At 46.4% G+C, this 20,653-nt stretch overlaps 1 protein-coding gene across 1 annotated transcript in view; it reads right to left on the reverse strand.

Moving 5' to 3' along the window:
* Nucleotides 1-20,653, reverse strand: part of chrm3a (cholinergic receptor, muscarinic 3a) — a 53,454-nt gene continuing 32,801 nt past the window's right edge. The window contains exon 3 of the mRNA XM_086122706.1: nucleotides 1-3,073. Within this exon, the coding sequence (XP_085978832.1) occupies nucleotides 1,105-3,054 (1,950 nt within the window). The 5' untranslated portion in view covers nucleotides 3,055-3,073 and the 3' untranslated portion in view covers nucleotides 1-1,104. The remainder of the gene's footprint in view (nucleotides 3,074-20,653) is intronic.

Here is a 20,653-nt window from a genome sequence, read left to right on the forward strand (position 1 = left end):
CCCCCAACAAACTGCGTCTTGGGTTGTGATTGAAACTGCGCGACAGACAAGCGAAAATGTCAGTGAGCATGTTATGTCCTCCTCTTACCACTAGAGGCTGCCCAAGCTCCGCAGCTAAACAGAAAAAAAAAAGGGCTCCATCGCAAACTGACGAAAGCATTACAGTCGCGTGAAAGAAAATCGACATTTGTTTGTGTGTGTGTGTGTGTGGTGGGTGGGGGGGGGGGGTCTGTAAAAGTACACTAACAGAATATCATCACCAGTATCAGAATCATCATCATCACAATGACGTCAAGTACATGAACACAACCGGATGTACTCGTCGTGGCCATTGTTTTCCAAAGCACAACAATCACATTGTATCACAACAGCGGCTCACTGACTGCGGTGCCACACACAATACTCAAAAGAAGAAGAGTCATTTTCCGACGGGCTCAAAAGTTCCAGATGAGCAGCACAAAAATAAAAGCTCTGGTGGACGCCATTTTATATGCCATCTAACACAAGTTATATTTAGGTAGGAAGGCAATGCACAGAAGATTTGATTCCAAAACAAACAAACAAACAAAGAGAAAATAACATGCCAGTCAAAAAGTCCAGGCCCAACACACGCTATGTCTTGGCTTTTGGTGAAAAACTACAGATGCAAAGTTTCGTTTGCTGACAAAGGCAAAAGCACTTGACCCTGCACGTTACAAATCTAGCTAAAGACAAAGAGAAAACGGTCGGAACCGACGAGCCCTCGCCGTGTGACAAAGCTTTCTTTTTAACCTTGAGTCAATTGCACTTTAATGCTCCGGCCCACAACAAAAGATGTTCAGTTCTGTTTAAAGCCCTTTTTTTTTCCAAGCACGTCCCGCTCGCTTACTCGAAGATCAACAAACCTACATGAATCGGTAGAGTTCTTCCAGAAGAGATAGCAGTCTTGCGTTTCTGGATCCCCGCCTTGTACAGCCCCTTCTTACATGCACACGGACACGAGCACATACATCGAAACCGCTGCGAAGGATCGCTCTGGCTCAAGTGCCTCAGACAAAACTCCCAAAAGAAGCCCGGGGATGCTTCTTTTTATTCATTTTATGCATCAAGCCGCTCTCCTGTCCTTTACGTGGACTCTCTGGGAAGCCTCCTGTGGAAGACCACGGACTGCCTCTGCTGGAACTGCAGCTTCCTCCGTTTTGTCTGGTCCCAGCGGCACAGCAGGATCATCTTAAAGGTGGTGCGGAAGGTCTTGTTGCACAGGGCGTAGCACATGGGGTTGACGGTGCTGTTGACGTAGCAGAGCCAGTAGCCCACAGCCCACAGGGTTTTTGGAATGGCCGCTTCAGAGAAGGCATTGATCAGGACCATGATGTTGTACGGCGTCCACGTGATGATGAACGCAAAGAGGATGGCGCTGAGAGTTTGAGCGGCCTTCTTCTCTTTCACCAAAGACATACGCTTCCTCTTGGAGATCTGAGTCCGAGCTCGGGTCGCAAAGCGCTTGGCGAGAGCCGCCTCTTTGAAAGACATCGGAACGGAGGAGGATTTGGCGGATGTGCCAGTGGCGGTCGAGTCGGGGAGCGCGGCCGTCGCATCGTCCGGAGATCCGCAGTTGGAGGTCACCCGCATGGTCGGCAAGGACTGTATTTTGCGCGAACAGAAGCGTTGGTGGTAGTTGTCGTCGCCGTCGTTGGCGCCATCGGGGTCGGCGGCCACACTGGTGTTTGTAGCGACGGCGGCGAGGCCGTCTCTGTTGTATTCCGCCCCCCTTAGAGGGTCCTGTTCTGAGGCTTCGTCCAGGTCTTCGCAGGAAGTGAGCTGGGAGTTGACAGCCGCTTTTATGCCCGGTAGGCTGAGAACGATGGAGAAAATAGTGTGGCTCTCTCGCCCCCCGCAGTCTTCGTCATCCGACGAGCCCGACTGGTCCAGTGAGACCGCGTTGTCGTTGTTGTTCCAACTGTCACTGCTGCTTTGGTCGGGATCCCGCTCTCCTTGCCGGATACTGCCAGGCCTCCAGGATTGAACCCCGGGCCAGCAGTGCAGGCGGCTGACCAACTCCCGACACGCGCTCTTTCGTTGGGACAACCTGGTCAGCTCGTAGCTGTTGCAGCTTCTGGAACTCCCGGTTTGACGCGCAAAACGGGCCCGATCAACCCCGCCGTTGCCGTTTCTTGCCGCGACCCTGCCGCCGCCGCCGCGGGCCCCGGAACCCTGCAGTCCGGCTAACTCTTTGGAGCGGTTTTCCGTCTCCTTGTAAATCCGCCAGTAAAGCACACTCATGATGCTGACGGGCAGGTAGAAAGCCGCCATGGCTGTGCAGAAGGTTATAATGGGCTGCTGGAGGAACTGAATGTAGCACTTATTCGGAGGCACTGTCCTTTGACCCTCAAAGTACTGCCACAGAAGGATGGCGGGGGCCCATAGAACCAGAGAAACAAACCAGGCCAGGCCGATCATCATCCCGGCTCGCTTTGTCGTCCGTTTGGCCCGGTACGTCAGAGGCCTGGTTACCGAAAAGTAGCGATCAAAGCTGATGACCAGCAGGTTCATCACTGAAGCGTTGCTGGCCACGTAGTCAATAGCGAGCCACAGGTCGCAGGCCCAGTTGCCCAAGGCCCAGTAATCCATCACCAGGTAGGCTGTGTAGAGGTTCATAGAGATGACCCCGATGATGAGATCGGCCACCGCCAAGCTCAACAGGAAGTAGTTGTTGACCGTCTTTAACTGGCGATTGACCTTGAAGGACACCACCACCAGGATGTTCCCGATGATGGTGACCAGCGAGAGCGTTCCCGTCAGCAGGACGATGAGGACCACCTGCCACACGGTGTGCCCGCCCAAGGGATCCGGGCCCGACGTCACATTCCCATCTTGTGATGGGCTGGAGTTAAAGAGGGAATTCGCAGAAGAGGAATTGGCGCCCGGGGCGGTCATGTGAAAAACCAACCATGGTCCCGTCCCTGCTTGATGGAAAGAAGTGGTTTGTGGGGACAGTCCGACTGCTGCTCCTGCTGCCGGGAAGGTGTTGGAAATCAGGAAGAGACCAGAAGAGTCTGTGCTGTTGGAGCTCATCGTTATGTCCTGGCATGTTCTGATGAAAAGAAACAGTGACGAGGGAGAGACACGTAAGACACAAGGAAGTCGTGCGCGAACAAGTGCACACTAAATTATTTTCAAAATGCAGTTGCGTTAAGTGTCCGCCGGGTGGCGGTAGAAAGCCACTTCATCTTTGATACCGTTCACTTGCATAACGTGTCAGATAAATACTTCTGGAGACTGTGCAACAAGGTTGGACATCATACATACAGTATTGGGAATCAATATTATGCAAATTACTGCACAAGGCTTATTATATCATACACATTCCGACCTCTCAATCTACACTTATTGTTCAGATGTGACTACACAAGTAGCACATTTACATTTCATTATTTTGCTGTACAAAGTTTCAACAATGGAACATCCCTGTCAGCGGTTTCATAGACTTTCGGCTGTCCACTTTTGTAATTGATCATTAATATTGTGCCACTTCACACCAATTGTGGACCATGTGGATTATTTATCTTCTTATTTTGTAATCTATGTTTTTGTGTTTCCATTAGATTTAAAATTTGTAAAAAAAAAAAACAAAAAAATTGCCCCTCAACGCTGCTTTACAGTAGTAGTAAAGTACCATAGTACCAGCATGCGCCACTGTCATGAAGAATTTTGAAATAGGTAGCGCAGAAGGTCTGAAACAGCAATTTTATTCATCAAAAGTACATTTAATATTATTGTAAATCACCGGGCAACGTTTAAAGAAAGGAAAGGAAAAGAATGATCCAATGAAAATATATTGCCCATCACACTGAAATAAATGATCTCAAATGATCCCATATTTATGTCTTCTGAGACTCCACATATTCAATCCCATGTATTTATTTATATATTTCCCCCCTTTTTTCCCCAAGACTTAGGGTAAAAAAAAAAATGGTCAGAAAAGCGCTGGTACTGATTAAAAATGAAATTCAAATGCATTTTAAATACAAGTGAACTGCACTCAGGCAGGTATTCTTTTGTCTGCCACTAGAGGGAGCCTGCGCACCAGTGGTGGTACCCATCACTGAGCTTCATCCATGCATCCATCAATCTATCGATCCATCTTGTCAAAATGTAGCTCAGCTTGTCTACATCCGTTCACTCCGGAAGGGCCCACGAGGACAGACTGGGTCGGGGTTTTTTTTTTTTTTTTACTCTCCAATTAGAGCACGATATGCTGGGCACGTTTCTCTGGATTTGAGTTCAAAACAAAACCAGCGTTTGTCTATGATTTCGAGAAACCGGCGAGCTCTGTAGAAACTAAAACGCACCCAGTGAAAGACTGGATTGCTAATGGCTCGTAAGTGGTGTTTGCAATTCAGTTTGAAGGTCACTTAAGGAAGCCCGGGCCAATAACAAACGTTGCTTTTTCTGTCCAAAGCAGTTTGTTGATAATTGGATTATGCATTGTAGAGTGGCACCAGGTTTCGCCTTGTAATTACCATCTGCATTCAAATGTCTGTGCCTTTCAAGCAAAATGTTCGACGGCAAATTTTGCTTCGTGTGTTTTGCATCCGTTGCCGAGCAGTTATAGCGAAACCTGCTTTCACTTCGCTTTGTTCTCGCAAAGGTTAAACGCAAAGGAGAATTGGAGCACAGTGACAATAAATTTGAATACGCTGAAGATGGCTGCATGTGTGTCCATCAGGTACAATAGCAGCAAATGCCATATTAGAATATGTGTGAAGATAATACAGGTAATGCATTGAACTGAAGACACGTTTGAAAGACGTGAATACAATGCTAGATCTGTGACCGAGTCAGGCCAATGCTAATCGGCCAGTAATTCCCACAATTCTCCGCACACGACATGATCATTGAGGCCGGTTGAAGATCCACGGCCACTTTCAAGCATCAACGGCAATCGGTAAGCAGAGCTGCATTTGATGTGGTTGGCTGCACCGATTAACATCCGCTATCAGGTGTAGCGTCTGATATGTGGCACATACAGTGGCTGATTGCTCATTCAAATTATCCATCCATCCATCCATCCATTTTCCGATCTGCTTCATCCTCACAAGGCTCGCGGGGGCGTGCTGGAGCCTATCCCAGCTGTCTTCGTGCAGTAGGCGGGGGACACCCTGAACCGGTTGCCAGCCAATCGCAGGGCACACACAGACAAATACCATCCGCGATCACACTCACACTTAGGGACAATTTCGAGTGCATTCAAATTATAAGGGAAAAAACATGATCGCCACACGCAATTGAGCACAATCAGTCACACGATGCGGCTTGTGTAAACACACACACACACATGCATGAGGCAAGTCATCCCACTGGGAAAGGCATTTGGAGCTGAGGGCGCTCCCACTGAGCAGGTAAAGAACCCAAATAGCCCAAAGGCAACCTTGCAGCTCAGGTAGCTCAGTTGTGGTGACTTCTTGTTGGTCATGCTGAACTCCGCGTGAACCCTGATATTTTATATATTATACACACACACACACACACAGTATATAAATATAAATAAAACACTTTCATGGTGGCCACTCGTGTGACAGCAACAAATGGTTGTCTAAATCAAATAGAAGCAGGGAGCTTAGTGTGACGGCGGTGCCAAAAGCTGAGAAAAAATGATGTGAAAAAAGAACACATTGATAAATCAAATTAATATTATAAGTATGATGGAGTGTAGGGGTCCATAAGAATAAACGTTCCGCTCATTACCTGTCAGCTTGAAAATGGTAAATGATCTTTTTTTTTTTTTTTTTTAAATGGCAAGCATTATTAATCTCATCCAGTGTGCAGGTGCACCTAAAATTGTGGCCAGCGAGTGAACAGTTGGCCTACAGTGAAAGAAATGTTGTCAAGGGGCTGCACACCACAAAATTATCTGGATTGACATGACTTTTTTTTAAGTCCATGTAGAGTCGAATATAAAAAAAAAAAGCATCTGGATTCACATGATTTGATTTCATCAAACCACTTGATGAAATAAAATGGACTAAATTCAACAAACCATTTTGTTCTATCTAGCGGTCAACCCCCCACCCCCTCAATAAAATCCAACTTGAATTGTAAGAATAATTACAGCTAATTGCAAAGCAGTTTTTATTTTCAGCATCAGGAATCCATAAACAGTGACCATGCCGTATGATAGCCAGTTTTAGTGGTGTTTCCCCCCCTCAGGTAAAAATTCTTCTGAAAGACTTCATGGTGTTGTTGCTGGGTTGAAAATAAGCACTTGAATGACTCGAGACTCATGAAAAGAAAAAGAAAGTTCATTCTAAAATGGGACAGGTTGCATAAGCTAATTCAGAGTTAACTGCGCAGAACTGCCGTCGTACAGGATGCAAATTATCGCCGAGTGACCGCAGCACAGGAAGTGCACACTGATTAATCACTCGTTGACAAGGCACACATCACATTTGTGGATGCGAGCACCATGACAACCATGACACCATGAGAGATTCCAAACAACTTTGCTTTGACAGGCTATCAGGCGGAACGTGGAAATGATCCGCTTTTTCCTCATTGGACCAAAATATTTATTTACGATAAATAAGGTACACTGAAAAAAGCGGTGTGTTGAGTTTACTCCATTTTACTTCATTGACGAAATAAATGGGGTAAGATCAATTTTTTGGGGGGTGTATCTTGAACCTCTCCTGCTGTAGAAGAATTTCTAAACACAAAATGTCGCTAGATTTGTTGCTAGTCGCCTGTTATTTTTTTTTTCTAATAGTCACGAGGGACAAGGTTGCTAACACTGAGTTAGAGATAGCTTTCTGTGTCCGTAAACGTATTTTTGATGCTGGTCTTTTTTTTTTCTAGCACAACATATATTCAAGATTAATTAATTAACTAATTAATTCATTAATTAGTTAATTAATTAATGTAAGTTTCACCGATAAAAGCTTGCGCAATAGGGACTAGTATTATTACTATTATTGTTGTTGTTATGATGTTATGAAAACCTGGTGTGCTAGAGAAAAAAAAAAGGGGAGATTAGGAATCCGGAAAAAAATTAAGGTAAAAAAATGTACTTGCGTCGCAGATTTAAAAAAAAAAAAGTGAAAAGTTGTTGATCGGGGTAATCAACGAATTTATTGGGTCATTTGATGAAGCAGAAATGATCACCCAATATCTCTGAAGAAAATGCTTAGCAGTAAGGCACGACGAATGGAAGGTAAATATGTACATGCGTGTAGCATACTTGAGCGGAATATGAAATGCCGCAAACTATTTACCAGCAACATGAGCAGCGAGCAAGGAGCGTTAAACGTGCGCTTGAGCGTCACGGCTCCACGAACGAGACGAATTTCTCAAAGATTGCTGTAGATGAATGGATTCACGTTGGGGTGAAAGACACGTCGGGCGCGCCGCCGCACAACTAAACAAAAGACGGGAGAGTCCTGAACTTCCACGTGAACTTCCCGTTTTAGCGCTTTCACATAAAACTCCGCTCGCACGGATAGAAAAGGTGAAAGCTTGTTGCTGCAAACTCAGCGTACGCGACATCCAGCGAGGGCCATCCCAACCACTCCGCCAAGACATTTGCAGCCTCATAAATGTCTTTAAATGTCGCCTTATGGTCAAGAGTGCAGCGGAAGCTTTGCTAAGTGTAAATACTTTCGGCTAACTTACTGTAGTCATCTGCTTCGACCATTATCGGTGTCATGAACCGCCTGAAACATGCGCCGACATGCTGTGCATTGTTCAAGCCCCCCCCCAAAAAAAATCATCAAGTCAATGTTTCTACCGGTAGCTAAGAAAAAACAAAACAGAGACAAAATAAAACCATAGCTTGCTGTCTTCAAGCTGTTTGGTCATCACTCTGACTTCTTGTTAACCTGATACACATATTATTTTTTCATATGAAAAGGAGCTAGCTTAATGCTAACATATGATGTGAAATGCCATAGACAGGGTCATGGAAATTAGCACGCGGCATCTCTTCCGATGTGGCCTGTCATATTGCGGCAACGCATAGCGGGCGGAGTCCTCCGGTAAATCACAGAAATCCTCAGCTAATTGACACCCCGCCTCCTAAAAGGGTTTTTAAAACGCAATTAGAGCACTTCAAACTGATCACAAAGCATTAACACCATGCATTTAGCATGTACACAATCATAAACCCGTCATGGCACCGACCAAGTGTATTCAAGTCGTTAAATGATTCACCACCGACGAAGCACTTTTACATGAGGCTCATCAGCAGCAGCACTCATGAGGACGAAGTGCCGTGACAGCACACGGCAAAACAAATTTCACTTTCCACAAAATGGTATTACATGAAGCCACGGGTGCCAAACTCGAGGCCCCGGGGACCAAATCTGGCCCGCCACATCATTTCATGTGGCCCGCAAAAGCAAATAAAAACCCGTCAATGTCCATGATGATTGATAAAATCTCTACCAAAATTCTCATACATAAGAAATATGAGCGATATTGGAAGCATTTTATTGTTACCAAACGCCTCCTTATGGTCACTTAAACAACAGTTGATGAAATCGTTAATTCATGACTCCTTGATACGGTTTCAGGCATAACGGCCCTCCAAAGGAAACGATAACTAAAACGTGGCCCGTGGCAAAAAATGAGTTTGACTCCGCTGCATTAAGCTCACCTTTTGACATCACGCACAATAATAATTTGTTAGGTAAATTGTGACGGTGGAGCAGGGACATTAGAATGCCCAACAAGGACGTGGCTTTTTCAGAAATAAATAAATACCGGTAAATAAATAACATCTGCGCAGGATGACGTCCGTCTCTATTGCACAAGGTTGGGTGTCAGGTTCCCCCCCCCCCCCCCCACTGACAAGAAGCAGCCAAGGCGGAAGAAGATGAATTTGCCGCAACCGAGCGCAGTCGGCTCTTGAAGTTGACACTTTTTCATTGAGGCAGATTTAAGGGAGGACGTTCGAAAGCGAAGCTTTTGCTCCACGGCAGTGGCCGCAAACCAAGAGCTATGCTGACATACAGAACTGGAAGCGGGGGCGAGGCCGGGGAATAACCGGGACCACAAATATGGACTTCAAAAGCAGGTTGACCGCAAGCCTGCAGGGGAAACCATCCGCTTTCTCCGTCCCTCCGGCTGTCTCTAATCGAGATGGGAATTGACCAACGGGTAAACCGTCGGCCCACGAGATCTTTGACTGAGTCCTCGTTGAGAACTAGTCTAACATTTGCGGCTTCAGCAGATTTGGGATCTGTAACATCCATGCGAAAATGAAAGCCGAGAGGCTCCGTCCGTGTGCCAAAAAATCCCCGCGGCCGCCCGATTGGCCTGCTTTGCTTTGCTCCGTCTCGTCAGGCGCACGTCTTGGCCCACGTGTCGCCTGTTCAATCGCGGATTGTGCGAGTGCTGATGGAGCATTCTGGGTTTTGCCTGTTAAGGAGGACGGAAGAGCGAGGTCGCAAAACTCGGACGCTTCCATCTTCCATTCCGGCATTATACTGTAAATTGCCGCCATTTTACTCTGAGCACCGGAAGAGATATTGGCGTGCAGATAAAGGGCGAGGGGGACGATGGAAGTCTTGCGGGTCTTCCTGGGAGCGCGAATGTCGGTCCGGCTCTTGTGCAAAGGCTCTCCGCAAGGTCTGAAAGTTGCGCTTGTTGGAATTTTCCACCATCTCCCAGAGGCACATTTGTGTTGTCGGAGGAGACAAGCCCAGCCCGGCTCTCCGGTCATCAAACTCGCTCATCTGTGTCTTGATTGATTTTGCTTGGTGCGCCGGTGCACGTTGGGGGCGGGGTCACGCCCAAACGACTTGCTGAAGCATTCGGCGTATCTTTCACCGGAACAATTTTGTTTGCCGAATTGGTGCGGTTCAAATCAAACGGAGAAATTGTCCCCCCCCGTTTTTTCTACGATCTGGTGCCTCGGGGAGAAATGACTCTCGAGTGGTGAACGGGAGACATTTATCACTTAGCAATTACCACCTGGAAACGTTAGCCTCCGAGACAAGTGGCACGCTTCGCCTCGATGGCCCCGTTAAGGAGACTCTTATCGCAGCACGTTTTGGAGCGCTCGGCAAACGCCGCGCACCGAAGGCGCAATGTTTATGGTGTGAAACCGGGAGGGAAAACCAAGGTCGGGAGTTCAGGAGTGGAAATATTCCACATGATGTTTTGTTTGTTTTCTTTTTGCAGTCATTAGGCTTTGTTGTGTTGTTTTAATTCCTTTTTTTTAAACTCAACTCGACATGATGAAACGGTAAATAGTAGAAGGCATCCGAGCATGAGCGATGCCGTTAACTCATTCACTCCCAAAGACGTTTTTAAACGTCTTTTCAGACTTGGTCCAGAATTGGCTGCTACTGAATGAGTTAATGGGTTTTGATGTCACTTTGCATTGTTGTGCGATTTACGCTTTGCCTTCATTTTGTTTTGTATTTCTTGATGAAAATGAGCCTCGCGAATCAGCTCGGGCACATCCCACCGCCGGCCAGACGAGTCAACATTTGGATGCGACAGATACAATTGCAATTCTCTCCCTTTTTTTGTCCCGTTGTCTCCGCGCGCTTCAATGAACAAATATTGTGCCTATTTCTCATGACTGCTAAAATGGGAGAAAAAAAAAAAAAGAAAAGAATCAAATGATGGAACAAGACTTTAACATTGGTGTATATTATTTTGCACGAATTTTGCATGGCCAATGAGGAATCAAATGAAGTCTGCCCACATCCAAGATGGCTGCTTCAAAGCAACGTTCTGCTCCGTTTCGCGCTCATGTGGCTCCTGGAGACTTTTGAAAGCGCCTTGTTATGATCGACGCATCCACCCGAGTTCATGCCAATCACTCAAACTGCTGTGCGGGTGCTGGTTTGTGTTTCAAATTTTCACAGAGCACACCTGAGGGAGTTTTTAGTGGTCCTGTTGGGGAATTTGAAAATAGATCCATTTTTTTTTTGTTTTGTTTTGTTTTTGTTACCATGACATATGCACTGAGGAAAGTTGATTAGTTTTCTGGCCCAGAAAATTTGAGTTGTTAATTTGAATAATAACAAGAAAGACATCCAAGAAGGTCTTTGCACCCTTTTGTCCTTGGTCTCAAATATAAAAAATAACGGGAAACTAATTCCTGTCATGAATCGGATACGCCCACAAAATACGTCGTGTGAGTATTTCACCGCCGAATCACTCGGTCGACCAATGCGCCCGTGAAACGCTGTCGTGACGCGAGCTCGGCCAAGAACAAAATGGCAGAGTGAAGTTTGTTATTTATTTATTTGTTGTTCACACGTTTGGTTTCCACGCCGACCTGCGGGGAGCGCGCGCCGAGCGGTTGCGTAACGCATCATTTATTTAACACCGCGTTTGCAAGTTTTCACATATTTCGGTCTTTACGCCTAGCCGCGCTTCACCTCCAATTTTTGTAAAATACATGAAAATGTTGCTCGCGGGAAGCCGCTGTCGTGCAAAGCAACCCTTTTGGAGTCAGACGGAAGTTATTAGGTGCAAGACGTGACTTCTAACGGATTGCTTTGTGTCTCGGACTGACAAAGTCATGTCAGTCCCTTAATACCAGGAAGCGGCTCAGCATAATTATTCTGCCTAACCTTGTTTATTCTCCTTTATGATCCCGGGCAGCCAGGAGTTGCTCTTTTATTGAGGTGACTCGCTGCTGCTGCTGCTGCTGCTGCTTCTGCAATCCAGATTAGTGGAGCCGAGAGGCTTCTTGCTCTGGCACCGACAGCTCCGGGAACAGACGGCAGCTCGACGGGGGGGGTGGGGCTGGCTGCGCTACCGACACAATGCGGGGAACTGGAATCATAAGAATATTCATGAGAGTGAGAGGTTATGCCGAGTACCAGGGATGTCCGCCAGTGGAATGCCGCCAACAGCAGTTAGCTAGCTGCAAAGACTGTTTGCGCAAAAAACCCCCAAAAAAACAAAAACAAGATGCATGACATGAGTCATTTAGACGGCACGGTATAATTTAGGTTCAGCTCAAATAATTGCTCTATATATATATATAAATACATCCACACACACGCCTAATTGAATGAATCCTTACACTTGTTCTTCAAACAGTCCTCTTCATCACGCTCTTCACACAACATGAGACCAAGACAACACCGGATAAACTGATCAAACAGTACCTCGCCATTACAGGGTTTTCAAACGGGAGCTTCGACTGTCACAGCAGGTTGGCAACAGGCGTAGGGACGCGGCAACGGGATGGGAAAATCGGGCAATTCAAGCCGGGCCTTTCAACGAAACGGGGTCCTGCGTCAATGACAAAACTGCTTTTGGCACCGCAACGACAGCACGTTTGGCGACCCTTGCATGGGGCCCTTGACTAACCGTTGCTAGCTAGCGGCTTGGGTTGTGTACGGTGACTTTGGTCCATATCGAACAACAAATCTGGACACCATTCGACACGACGACACATTGAGATTCAGAAATGTCCCTTATGGGGACCTCTACTAGCAGGCTAGTTTTTTTTTTTTCCAAGCAGGATGTGCTTAGAACAACTCATTTGTATTTCCTAAAATTGATCCATTGTCCTGTTTTTTGTTTTGTTTATGGTCTTTCTTGCCCTGTGTGATTTTGACTTAAACTAGCAGGTGACAAGCGTAATGCACACGCGGATGTGCTTTGGGCAGCATTGGAGGCTCCTGGGATTTGGCACACATCCTCACCTCTGCGGTGGGTCTCGGCTGCTGGAACTCTTTAGGCATGGCGCCCAACGACATTGAGGCACGCCTGTGCAACGTATGCGTCACAGGAAGAGAAATCTCGAGCGCTTGGGAAAAAAACGGGGGCGCGTCAAACCGGAATGCTTGAAGATGACTCTGCTCCCAACGCTGCCTTCTTTCTTTCTTCCTCTTCCAGTAAATCTGCCGTTTCGGATGAGGGCCAGCACATACCTGCACGTCCGCTTCAAAAACAAAAGCGGCCGCATGATAAATTAGGCTAAAGTTTATTTTACGGCCACGCGTCAACGTGGAACGCTAAACTTTGAAAAAGCAACCTGCCAGCGTCTGCGCTTTATTTTCGCGTGAGGGCTAATTCCGCCACGTGACCCTTTGCGCCTGGCGGGTCGGGGGGCCTTCGGGTGAACACACGACTGTTTGCGCAGATGCGACACGCATGTCGTTAACGGGCAATAGCCGATGAATCCTTAAAAGGAAGTGCAAACGTGCGGCTATCGGAGGCACACTGGAGAGGCGAGGGGGGGTGATGGGGTGGGGGGGGGGGGTGCGCGCACGCTCGCCGGAGTGTAAACATGCTTGAGCTTGAGGAGAGGGCTCTTGAAATGAGACGCAAGGGTTCACACAAAGCGATCATCGGGCCGGATTTGTGCATCCCGCAGCGAAAGGCCTGTCTGATGGATGTCTTAAATGTTTGGGGGGGAAAGAACGAAGGGGAGGGATATTTTCCACGGGACCCCCCCCCCCCAAATGCCAATGAAGTACGACCATAAAATTGTTTATTTTAAGGGGTAAAAAAAATTGTAAACATTCCACTTCTATGATACAGTGCTCATGTTTTTATGTATATTTTTTTTGTGTGGCCCTTCGACACTCCAGTGAGAAGATGTTCAACATGCATCCAGTGGACACGAACCTCCACAACCTCATCCATTCAAACTGCTCCTCACGCCTCTCCTTGCTCGCTGTCACGCACGCAACAACCCCGCAGGACCCCACCTCCCCCATACATCGCATTGGCAAGCGGTTCCGGCCCATTTCAACCAATAACGTCAAACTTGACGCGACCGTACCTGACACGGCTGCCGAAAATAGCTTTGAAATTCGATCCCCCAAATCTCGGGAGGGGAAGTCGTTGGCGGTCTCATCTCATCTCTGAAGCTCATTCACCCCGTGAAGCCCATCGCCGCAGCCGCGGGCTAAATGTGCGATGGCAGCTCCCAAAAAGAAAAAGGGATGTCATAAACAGACAGACGGGCATCAGTTGGCTGCTGTTGCAACAAGGAAGGCCGCAGAAAGCCACATTCAATTAAAGACGTAATGTATGATCTTTTCATTCATACAGAAATGAAAATGAAATCTAACCGACAGTGTTGCCACCTTGAAAAAGTCATTTTGTCACTTTCACGATTACTTTCAAAGTAACCGAAGTTAGTCGATTTAATTTGAAAAGGAAGTTTACAAGTTGCTTTATGAGTTCCATTCGACAGATGTCACGGGCATTATTGACCATTTGTATTGATTCATCTGTGGGCCGCACAGAGAGAAAGTACTCAAAAGTATAATCATGTGGAATAAATCAGCAGGAGCGCCGGCCCGATGGACGACTTCTCACCTGAGGTGATCAATACTCAACGTCCTTGCCAACGCCGCATCTTCAGCGCACTATTTTGGACCGCGGCTTTATTCCTGCTTAGCGCCGTGCTGTTATGACTCGCAGCCGCTCTGACCTTCAACTATAAACCAGCCGATACCGAAACCGCTGAACGTTCCGCACGTAAAACTGGTCCATAACACATCCCGGTGGAGGTAATGAACTTTTTTTTTTACTGGTGTGTAAAAAAAAATCAACAACAACAATGCTTGGTTGTAATTTTTTTCTTTTCTCTTTCCGATAGGACAAGAAAAACACTCGAAATGAGCATGCGCCTTTAACACAGGTTATTACATTCCCATTTCCGTAAGCAGCATTTTTATGACGCGTAAAAGTAATTTTCCGATGCACACGCTGCCCCGGTTGATATTTAGTGTTACATTTAAAAACTCGGGTATTAAAAGACAATTCGGAGATATGCATGCATAAATGTGCAATACAATTAGCGAGAGTGGCCGCATTCAACGGGTTAGCAGTGCTCCGGTGGTCTCGCAAGGTTTATAGCCTATAATTATATTTCATATATGATGTGCTGGCCGGTTTAACGAGGCTTGAATGGCCAAGTCGATGGATCTGCAGGCAGAAAAGACTGAAAGAAAAGCATCCAGGCCAGCAGGGGGGGATGAAGAGTAAAGGCGGTGAAGAGACAAAAATGGGAACACTATGACGACGGCCGTCCATCCACTCAGGCCTGAAGGCGACGGCAAAGCACGACAGGCGCCGGCACCCAAGCGAGGGGAGAGACGCCCCAAAAAAAAAAAAAAAACAAGTTAAATCACCGCCGGGCTAATACGCGGCATCATAAAAGCGGCAATATTTACGTGGGCGCCGGACTGATGATTTGTGACGTGTAATCGTCACCCTCCGCCGCAACCGGCAGGGACATTAGCGTGATGGAGAATGATGAGAGCGCTCGCTGATAATGGACGTATGGATGTGGCTAATATGAGCGGGAAGGTACAGCATCCAACAAGACGACGTGGGCGGCCGAGACATCAAAATCATTCTGATAGAAGCAAATCGCAGCTCCTCGCAACTCATCCGATGCGGAAAGAAATCTTTCCTTCTGGGGTGATTAACTTCGGGCTTTGCAAACGTTTTCAAAATTTGGACGGGAAATTCATGGAGAGACGAAAAACGATTCACACCGACACCCATGCGCAGTTTAGTTTTCGGTTAGCCTCCACTTTCTTGATTACGCGCAACGATTTGCGATAAGAGAACCAGACGTGCGGCAAACAATTTACAGTAAGTTGACTGATCTTTCAAGGCTGACAGAAAATTGTGTTTTATGACAATACGAACACACCAACGAGCATTTTTTTTTTTGTAATCAGCAATAGAATATGGGTTTGTCCCCCCCCCCAATCAACTATTACGGCGAAAAAGAAACGTAATTTTTGCTTGAGTGATGCCTCAAACACCTAAAAGTCTTTTTCCTCTCTAAAATACTAGCACCAGCATCTTCATTTGACAAAGAATGTACTTACTTGATTATTAATCACCAGTGTATCAATTGTACATTTCACAAACAATTTGCACATTATTTAGTAGTAGTATTTAGTCGCGTGTGTGCATGCAAGCCACGCATGTGTGCATATGCACGTGTCTGTACGTACACGATGTCATTGCCTCTACTTCCAAAATTTAATTGAATTCCAGAGATCCACCGTGTTTTAGGAGCTTCTCATTGGCGAGTACGTCCAAAAAAAATCAAAGAGAAGAGAGCAGATCACGCCTCACAACAACATTTTGGGACACTTTTCGTGGAAATTGCAGCTGCGCTTGAGGCTAAATACGGGCACGTTTTAAGTGGAAGCCTCCTTGCACCTATTTGGAAATTTGGTTCGTCTCTGTGCCATGCTGGTCCATTTTCAAAGGAAATTGTTGGGTAAAGATGTTTCAAAAGTGGTGGACTAAATCAAAAAGAGTCTCGTAAATGACACTCGCTATTTTGTGCTGCATATTTGCGCTATCATTTATATAAGCGGTGTAATTACCAAAGGATTTCCTCCTATATTGTGGAAAGACATGAATTTCTTCACAAAGCAGAATTTCTTTTTTGCATAGCCATTATTCATGATATTTTGTCTTCATTAGTCTGTCGCGATCTTACAGTTTATTTTGTCACCTTCTTTGGATGATGTCCGACAAAATTATGATGAAGAGATGAAAAGCGCGGACACGCAGGTGCTCCCCTTAACCGCGCTCAACACCAAGTTGCACATCAAATCTAATTGTATTCACTGCAATGACAAGAGCCATTCTTCCCGTTTTCTCCCCCTTGACGGTCCCCCCCGGCTTGCCTCGCTTTTTGGGACGTCACCGGCAAGCGAGGGAGGCTTTGGAGGCCCTTCATCTTATTTAAACAGCGTTGAGAGCGATTATATTCATCCAAACGTGAGGTCAGTGCTCAGAGATAAACAGTGACGATGAGCACCGCGCGCGCTCCTTCTCGAGGACCGAGAGCACATCGCGCGGTTGAAAAATCCAAACTAAAAAGTCACCTCAAGCAGGGATCTATAACTTTGACGGCTTCATCTCCAAATAATCTGATTTCAATGTCTCGATGAAGGCGGCGAGGAAAGTGCGGTGAAACTGCTTCGACGGAGAAAGAGCAGTAAGAGTCGACTCCGTCGTAAACTCTGTGCCTCATTAACTTACTTAATGATCCCCCCCCCGCCCCCCCCCCCCCCGTGTGGTGTGAGCCACTTCTTTCGACGCCAGCCACGTGCACTTTTACGACGTCAATCAGATTTATCCGGTTTATACAGCGCACACAAAGAGTTTGAACCAGGAAATTAAGGAGGAATCCACATCCGGGATGTGAGCGATTAATAGATGCGTGCGAGTCTGTCTGGCCATTTTGTTTGTCTAGGTGATGTCATTTGCCGTCCTCGAGCATCGCGGGCGGTCCGCTCGGTAAACAGCAGACAAGTCAAACAACTGATGTTCATCATCATGTTATTGACGGCGCGACTGACAGTATTTTCACATGCCATTGTTAGCGAAACAATGACTTTGCAATAAGAAGAAGGAAAAAAAATGCAAACATGCTAGCAAACAACCCAAAGTGGTTGAGCATTTTGCCGCTCAGAGATGCGGGCTTGGAAAAATGACGGGCAGCGAATGAGATGACCATTCGCACCTCGGAACGTCTCAAAAGTATTTGTTGAATCTAAACGCGAGATTAGAACCCCGAACCGCTGTGACTCACAAGCTAACTGTGAGCTAGCATATCTCCCAAAGAGGGCGATTTCAGCTCGAATGTCTCTTGTTGCCTCGGACTGCAAACAGGCTGCCTCACTGATGGGCTGGTGTGAAACTCTCGTCTCCTCGTGTTATTCTTGTAAGTTTCTCGCTTCTCTCCGTTGAACAAGGCGATTCAAGACAGATCGTCATCGACTGTCCATGCAGTTTCTCACGTTCACACCATGCAGCTTCAGTGCAACAGCACAGATGTCCCGGAGTTTAAAATAAGCGCCGTGTGCGTCGAGAATATCGTCATTGCCATGGCAACCAACTTTTTCCGGCTGTATCACAATCATAAAGAAAAATCTGAAATGCTTATGCCGCCACACCGTCTTCTGCTTAAAAACAATTGGACCTCGAGGTCAAAATAATATTTCGCTTAAAAGATGTCTAGCAGAGATAGAATCAAGTCACGGGATATTAATTAACATTCCGTGACCCGATCAGAAGACGAAAAGAGATTATAGGACATAAAATGGAACACGGACGGACCGAACCTGGAATTAGCATGTTCAAGCACGCTCATCGTCATCCTGTTTATCTGCCCGATCAAGTTTGACACTAAGTGACAGGTCCCCGCGCTATTTATCTCTTAAAATCATCCTCATGTGGATGAAGCTGAAGACGCTCGCTCCGAATCCAATCAAGCGCATCTTTAATTCCAGTTGTAGCATTGTGACGATGCACATTGTAGCATCGGACCACTGCTGGAATTTGCTAAAAGTATATGCGACGGTTCTGGTTCTGCCGGATCTCAGTGCGCCGTTTGATATCGTGGACCACAACAACCTGTTGGATAGGCTGGAAAACTGAGTTGTAATTCTAGAACAGTCTTTAACTGTCTTATTTAGAAGGCCGGCGTTCTTTTGTTACGATCGACAGTGGAACGATTCTGACCAATGTCCTGTGGGGTGCCCCAGGGGTCAGTCCCCGGTCCTCTTCTGTTCGACTCGTACATGCTACATGAAGACAAAACCGTTATTCTGTTTGGCACTAAAGAGAAGTTAGCTTGAGCTTTTAAACCCATTGGCCAAGCGCGTAACCTTGAAGTGCAAGTCGACTCCGATTTGACTCTCAAAGCAGCTTTTGACCAACTCCAAAACATCCGAATTAAAAGTTTAGAAGTTTGCATCCACGGAAATATTTAGCAGGATACATGCAGACATCAGCGAGTTTTCCGGCATGGTGAGCTCCCTCTAAAGGTAATTCATTCATCGAAATAATAGTAGTTTGGATATGAATTTCAAAAGGGCCTGGTGTTCATGTGATAATAATAATGTGGCTGCATTTTCACGTTATTGCCAACGGTTGAAAAATTTAATCAATATTAACTCTTTTTCGCCCCCCCCCCCCCAGTTTTATTGACTTATTTCATTAAGGCGCTTGGCAGTTTTCTAAACAGTTTGCGTCTCCTCTCCGAGTTTGAGTCGTCAATGACGCTCCCATGCGTAGCCAACCGACAGGCCCGTCAGCTTAGGGGCTGTTCACACTTCATTTCAAATCATTTACAGTTCATTGTCACGGGAGACTTGCAAATGAGTCGGCAGCCGTTCTGCACCGCGCGCTCCGCTTCGGCTTTGCCGAGCGACCTGCTCCAATAACAACGGTGTTCTTCTCGCAACCACCTTTGATTGCACAGAGACGCGCTGTTAACCTTCGCATCAATATTTTTTGGACAGCGGTGGCTCATTTTCAGCCCACCAAACTCATTGGTGTTCACAGCCTTTTTTTGTTTGTTTGTTTTGTTTCGGCGGCTCAATAAACCGCATTCAATTTTGTGATGTCGCCCGTTGCATGTCAAGTGTCAGGGACACAACAAATAATTTGTCTGGTTTTTGACAGCTAAAAACTTTTTTTTTTTTTAATCCCCATATCAGAGTTGATTAAATTGAAGGCCAACAAAACTTTTGAGATAGTGATCCGCAAATTGAATTAACACTACCGCTGTGGAGGCAAAAGTGAAGTTTGGAGTGGAATCACCAAATAGTTTTCTCCCCAAACTAATTTGATGATGGCGTGGAAATGATGCAATGTGCACGCAATGCATAATAAGGGTTTCGTAAACCAGAAAAAGGCTCGCAGAGAAAAAGCTGGACCTGTTATTTTCTTTCATCCTGGCTCAATTCAATTGCAATCAAGGACATGACATCATCTTTGGTAATTGTCAAGCATTTGTTTGTTGTTTTCGGGAACCAAACGGCGACATTGACAACCCATTTCCACAGAGTTACAAATAAATCACCGCTTCCTTTTCGAACAGAGAAATTTGAGGCGGTGTGAGATGTCGCTCACCAAGCCCAGTGCCTCCAAGCCCCCCCGAGATTCGTGACAAAAAAGGACTTTACAAAGAAAGCACCCCGTCGGGGCGGAAATGCAAAAAACCCCATCTAAATTTAGATCATACTCATCTCCTGTACCGGCCTGAACTTTATCACAACCGTTCATGCATTATTCCCAAAAATTGACGTAAAATGAAGTGAAATACTGCGATCCGCAAAGAAACACTGACTCACACATTGATAATCACCCATGAAAATATCCTGAACTTGGTAAAATGACACCTTTCTGTGACTCCTCCTGTCTCTCCGGTGCAGCCTGTTGATCCGCACTCACACTCACACCTAAGGACAATTTAGAGTGTTCCATTAACCTGCCATGCATGTTTTTGGAAAGTGGGAGGAAACCGGAGTACCCGGAGAAAACCCACTCGTCCACTAGGCCGCCCTACATACACACAGGTACATATAAACGAGAAGCAGAAACAAAAAGTTGCAAATGGTCTGATAACGAGAGAAACACGACTGGAGATGTGGTTGAGGCGCCCAGTGAGCCGTCGGCCAATAATGTGAGGTGAAAGCAGGTCAAGGTAAAAAAATAAAAATAAAAATGTCGGCAAAATATCAGCGCATTAAACAACCCAACAGCGGTGACATCCTCTAATGGAGTCAGCCGATGATGCGCCGCCCGATGCCGCGTTGTGCCACTCTGGGCTAAATGGCGCGCGGCCGCCTTGTGCGTCCATCATCGGATCTCTCCGGTTAATTATCAGGCAGTTCCAGCTCACGACGCCACCGCGTCCTCC

The sequence above is a fragment of the Hippocampus guttulatus genome, chromosome 10 (assembly GCF_054856545.1).
Source record: "Hippocampus guttulatus isolate MCC_2025c chromosome 10, RoL_Hgut_1.0, whole genome shotgun sequence".
Taxonomy (NCBI): domain Eukaryota; kingdom Metazoa; phylum Chordata; class Actinopteri; order Syngnathiformes; family Syngnathidae; genus Hippocampus; species Hippocampus guttulatus.